The 6095-nt window shown below is 44.0% G+C and overlaps 1 protein-coding gene across 1 annotated transcript in view; it reads left to right on the top strand.

Annotated features, from left to right (window-relative positions):
• The first annotated feature begins 1725 nt into the window (after positions 1 to 1725).
• The window catches only part of FRZB (frizzled related protein), a 21809-nt gene continuing 17439 nt past the window's right edge, over positions 1726 to 6095 (top strand). The window contains exon 1 of the mRNA XM_019617351.1: positions 1726 to 1803. Within this exon, the coding sequence (XP_019472896.1) occupies positions 1726 to 1803 (78 nt within the window). The remainder of the gene's footprint in view (positions 1804 to 6095) is intronic.

Genomic DNA, 6095 nt, shown 5'->3' with positions numbered 1-6095 from the left:
CCTTTAAGTAAAACTGAATCTTTTCTTTTATACTTAGTTTTCCCTGGAGATGGCAAATGTTTTTTGGTAGAACACAAACACTCCCTAAGTGCTTTTGCTATTTTGTTGTTGTGTTCTATTGTCTATAAACATTTTCACTGCCATGTAACAAAATGTACCACCAGCACCCAGGCCTACATCCAAACCCATACCTAATTAGCTATTAGTCATGCTGTTCCTAGTGCTATTAGGTTAAAATGACCCATTGACTGGCTACGGTGTCAGCGCATCTTGCACAACATATTAATTGGAAATGCTTGTATTAAATTCCGAATCAAAAGCATATGTTGAGCCTGATACACAGCAGGGGGATTTGTGTATTTCCTTCTGGTGAATACATTGAGTTAAAATTGTACTGCACTTGAATAAAAAAAGTGTACTGGTGCCCACGTGTAAAGATAAGATAATCCACTACAGCATTTAAAAGTCTAAAGCTAGCAAATCCAGTTTGTGGTCTATTAGCAGTATAGCTTAGGACATTGGTGGCGGCCACTTGAAGTTATGACCTGAGGATGAAGGCAGTAAACTTCTGCTTTTTCCTCCTTATCCTCCTCTCTAATGCAGTCACTGTAGGGCCTTTGTGTTTGGCCAAATTTAAGTTAACTTAATGGGCAGATATGTAGAGAGCTCTATTATTTGTAAATATCAAACGAGAATCTCTTCAGTAGCAGGGATGCAACAGTAACATTGTGTGGACAGCCACAAAGAGGAAGGAATGAAACTTAGAGAATGCACTGTGAATGTATATGATGGTGAGAAAAGGGAGGTAGAGTGGGAAATGAAAGCTGTGAGCGCAGTGCTTGGAGCTGAGGACAGTTGGGAATCTGAGTCCATTTCATAATTGAGTTCTGCATCTGATACTTATTAAGAATTAATTCTAGATTGTATCTCACAGCCTCCACAGTTGGATTTAAAATCTCCAAGGAGACATCTGTGTTCCACTCCGCAAGCAAAGCAGCAAATTCATGTAGGTATAGAATCATTTGTAAACTACGTGTAAAATGTTGAGATGTTTTTGTATGATGTATAGCAAGGACCAAGTCGGCAAAACTGGATGGGAACATCTCTTTTTGTTACAGTGGAGCCATGGAGGCTCAGTGCTGTTAGTTCCATTTATGTCTTTGAGGTGGAAGACAGCGGGAGTGATGTTTAGCAACAGTGCTACATTGAGATTGGGTAAGCACAAGGGTTTATTGTCTTGGATAGCAAAGCCCTTCAGAAGGCAAAGCAGCAGCTTTTAGAATGGACTAAACCTGTGACACTTGCTTCAAAAATAACTTCATTCCGAAAATAATCACCCTACCATTCTCTTACAGGCTTTTTGTTTGAATGCTGAGATGGTATTTATGAGCTGTTATCTGATAGGAGTTCAGAGGGAGACCATAATGATCAGACTAGAACGTGTGTGGATTTTATCCTGTAATACTGTTTGCTGGCTCATTACTGGCAAAGTGAGGAGTCAAAGTTCCTGAGCTCTCCAGCATCTCTCCAGCTGCTGGAGGTTGGCATGGCACGCTCCTGTGGTAGTGGTGGCTGAGTGACATGTAGCCCAGGCCTCAAATGTCTTTCGGGAAGGATTATTTCACGTCAGCATCACCGCAGAGCTTCTCGAATTCTCAGTGATGCAGAAGATCCAAGCAGCAAAGAAGCTGCATAGAGATCTTGTTATTTTGCAGTTAGGTGGTGATGACGGGGAAGAGTATGGATGGAGCCTCTGGCATAACACTGAGGTACATGGACCTCATCTTTTACGTCTACGAGCTGGTAAGTGTTTGGTGGGTCCCTAGAGGGGGACAAAATAACATTAAGGCAGTGATAATCTCCTGGGAGCACTGTATTGCCTGTCTGAGCTGACTGGGACGGGGCAGTGAGAGGGTGGATAGCCTCCAGCAGCATTGGAGCTGAGATGCAAAGCAGACAAAACCACTGCTGTCTTCTGCTGAATGAAGACTAGCAATAAAGAACCTTGTGGTATTTTTCTAAACTTGTATTCTAATCATTCCAGCATGTGTCTTACAGCCCAGTTAATAGTCATCGTAGATGTGATTGGCCCTCAGTGAGCAGATAAAGCATGCAAGGTTTTTCTAAGTCACAAAACCTTCATTAAATTTATCCCTGTTCTTTTAAATTGCCAAATATTTGCATGTATGCTAAAAAAAAAAATCGGTGTTTACAATTTTGGTAAAGCTGTGGCTTCCAGGAGAGAAAAAGCAACGTTCTTGTAGGAGCAGACTATAAATGTGTGACAAACAGCCTGAAAAAAAAGCTTGTTGGGAGGTTTCTGTTACGGAAGTTCACTGAGTGGACAAGTAAAGGAGCTTTAAAATGTTTCAGTTGTCACTGCTGTCCTCCATTGTTTCCCTATTTCTGTCTTCAGCTGAATAGTATCAGGGAACTAGAAGAAAATGAATGCTAACTTTGCAGGCATAACTCCCCAGCAGTTGTGGGATTAAGAAGGATGATCAGAAACCCACAAAGGTCCCAAACTCGTGTTGGCGAAAGCTTTTGGGAGAAGCACAGGTTTTTTTTTTCCCCCTAAAACTGCTGAGGCTTCATGACAGCCCCTTGTGATCCCGCTGGTAGCTGTTAAAAACATGAGTAAAACATAGACACTATTTGGGCTGCTATATATAGGAAACACTTGATCCCAGGGCACATCCAACCCAATCAGCTCCACCTAAAATCGGCGGTGAGCCCATGTTCAGCACCTGGCAGCACTGGGCGGTCCCCATACAGCTGAGCTGTGTTTGCAGGGTTTATTTTTAGGTGTGGGTGTGATTTGGTACTTAATGCTGCTGCGCGCGGCTCGTAAATCTGTGCAAGCAGGAGCAGGCTTGGGCAGTGTGACCAGAGAGGCTATAAATCCCCAACAGTGAATTTAACAAAATTAAATTCAGAGTGGTTATGGCACTGAAGCAAGACAGCTCAGGTTATTTCTATAGAGGCCAGAATGGAAATGTTGCAAAATGTATGCAGTATTATTGAGCTTTGCAGTTTATGCCTGAACTGCTCCATCTGGAGGTGGCTGTAGCTCCAGAAGGGTTAAGTGTCTTGTGTCTTGAGTACGGCTGCAGTGGGAGGAAAAGATGCATTCTTCATTATCAGCACCTCCATTGTAAGAGCATGCAGCCATTTGCTGAAATAGAGCAGTAAGATAAACGGATATAGAAGTTGCACATCTGTGCATAATGCTACCATAGAGGCTACCTCATATGCTTAAGTACTTGAACAGCAATTTGGAAAAAAAAACAAAAAACAACTAGAGAAACTTTCCTAATCTTTGGCCTATGAGCCCAAGTGCAGCCCAACCAGCCGTGCTTTGGGTGTGTGTTCAGTTCAGCTCCTTCTGCTGTTTTCTTAATATTTTCTGCAATACAAATTGATCCTGCAAATTCTTAGGCAAATGTAGTAGTCCACAGTGCTGTTATCTGAGGGGCATGTTTGTGGAACTGGGGACAAAGGTCCTGTTTAACCTAAGTTCTGATGCCTCTGAAAAATAGGGTTTTGTGACATTGCTTAATTGTAAGAACATTTTGGCTTATTTTCCTCCACTTTTAGTCACAAAGTGGCCGGATGCTCTGTCAGGCTCACTGCTTGCAGTGCACCTGGCCGCAGTGTTCTGTAATGAAGCAAGTGCAACTTCCAGCATCCTGCTGGGAAGTGAGCACTGCATATAGGAAACCCCACCAGCAAGGAGCTGCGAGCCCCTGCACAGCCACACAAGCTGGGAGAGTCCCATATAGTCAACAGGTTTGCCCTGCAGAATGAGACAGTCTGAGGCAGATGGTTATTCTGTGGTTAACGTGGTTATTTCTGTAGGCTGAGCATCTTCAGTGGTAAGAACTAAAGCTGTGGTTGGCATCATTTGTCTCTGAAATTTGTGTCAGATTGTTCTTCTAGGCGTTTGCAGATTAACCAGCGTATTTCCCTACCTGTGCTACTGATTGTACCAATCATACAGAGTGCAAAGCAGCAGCTTTTTGCTGAGATTTCACCAAGACAGGTAATGTGAGCAAACATAATGTGGAAAATTTGTCTCTAGTATGCATGCGTGTCCTGAGGGCACAGGATAGTTAACAATGAGCTGTCTCACAAAAACAGCCTGAACAATTGCAACTCTGAAAGAGACTGCATTAAAAGAACCTTTTCTTCTTCCTTTCCACTCCAAGCCATCCACTCAGAGATTATTAATGTAAGTTAATGGTCCCCCTGTGCTTTGTCTACCTGAGGGAGCTGTAACAAGACCCAGACTGGAGCAGGAAATGTACAATAAATCCCATTTTTATGACTCTGGAAGTCAGTGACTTTGTGGTTTCAGTAACAGCCATGGAAGAAGTATTGTAGGGTTTGGGGCATGGTGGTTTTGGGGTGGTTTGTTTTTGTTTTATTTTGTTTTGTTTTTCCCCGAGGCAGTGTATTTAAGTAAATTAAATGGTAAGAACCCTGAGATTGCTACAGAAAGACTTAAGAAAGCAAAAACCTGTTCTGAAGAAGTATTCTCAGCTGTTTTTCTGAACAAATGCAGGTTGGGGCATGTTCCTTTTTTAGCTGCAATGTGCAGGAGCACGGCCTGAAACAACCTGTGCGCTTCATAGCCGCTAGCACCAAGGTCCCAGGCCCTCAGCACCTTGTCTGCTGTTCCCAGGCTGCTGCAGGGCCTGGGGACCGTGTGAGCAGTGTTGTGGCAGAGGATTCAGCATCACCCGGTGCTCACAGCTGAGCCTACGCCATTTCCTATTGTTGGGAAGCTGCTCCTGCTTCTCACGCCTTTTGCTGTTTTTCTGACTCTCGTGAGAGAAAAAGAAGCAGAGGGCAAAAAATAGGCACTGGGGAAGAAAGTTGAATGGCTGAATAGATTTATCCTTGTAGACTGGGAGCAGTTCCTTACTCTGCTCCTTCTAGTGCACCAATAAAGATGTTAGTCCATTTCCATGTCCTTTGCAGCAGTCCATGTGCCATTACGTGGACATACCCAAATAGAGTTACACTGTGCTAGCAACTGTGTTATCAAACCTCTGCCAGCTGAAATCCATCTTCCTGCTTTGGCAATTGCACTGACTTATTGTTTTCAATTTTTTTAGAGGGTTTATAAAAGAGTACTGAGGGCAGCTTGGCCTTGAGATGTGCTTTGTGCTATGCTGGATTACCAGGGTTCTGGCAGGATGCATTAGCAATAACAAACTTTGTCCTTCTTCTGCATATGAGCTCCTCCAGGAGCAAATCCCCACCTGGGGACCCATCCCTGCTGCAGGCTGGTTTGTTCTAGGAAATGACTTAGTGTGATATTACTGCTGTATTATTATTATTCCTTAATGTTATGGGTCTGCGCTACTGTCTCAAAGCTCAGCAGGAAACTCCAGGCATGTTTTCATCCCTAAGTTAGTGCTGATTGCACACCACACTGAGCTCTGTGTGGCAATAACAGGGCTGCTCCTGTTAGATGGACCCATTTTCAGGACGTATCTCTGCTACCCATGATGAGGGAGCACGTTGTTGTCAGCAGAGGTGTGACATAGAGCTTGGTGCAGGCTGCAGAGCAGTATGTTCCTTCTTAACAGGAGATGAAGGGCAGATCAGTGGCACCCAAAACAAAGCCTCTTTCCTGCCTCCTTGACTTTGATGTCGAAGTGCTCAGCATCTACCAGCTCTCTGGCAGATGTTGTGGTCGATGGGAAGAGAGTGCTGTGCCTGGGAATGAATTGGCTGTTATTTTGAGCTCCCGTTATATGCATTGAGCATCAGTCTGTTTGTGCACTGTAGTACTGCAGATGTTGGTCTTGTCCCTTCCTTGTCCGTCCTTGACAATTGCCATTGGGACCACAGCTTTCCTCACGCAGGCAGGTATTTGTTTGGAGCTTTGAACGCAAACGTAGGCAACGGCGCCAGGAATTTTACGTTTTGGTTTTCTGAAGTAAAACCTTAAAAGTATTCTTTGAAAACTTCTCGAAGGAAAAGTACTTTGAGGGAAAACTCTTCGGAGGCAAAGCACAGGAAACGTTCTCAACTCTGTTTTGTGCGCACGCTAACAGGTGACGCGAAGCCAAACGGAGGGCTGA

Source organism: Meleagris gallopavo, chromosome 7 (genome assembly GCF_000146605.3).
Source record: "Meleagris gallopavo isolate NT-WF06-2002-E0010 breed Aviagen turkey brand Nicholas breeding stock chromosome 7, Turkey_5.1, whole genome shotgun sequence".
NCBI classification, from domain to species: Eukaryota; Metazoa; Chordata; class Aves; order Galliformes; family Phasianidae; genus Meleagris; species Meleagris gallopavo.
This window is presented reverse-complemented; position numbering and strand designations above follow the sequence as displayed.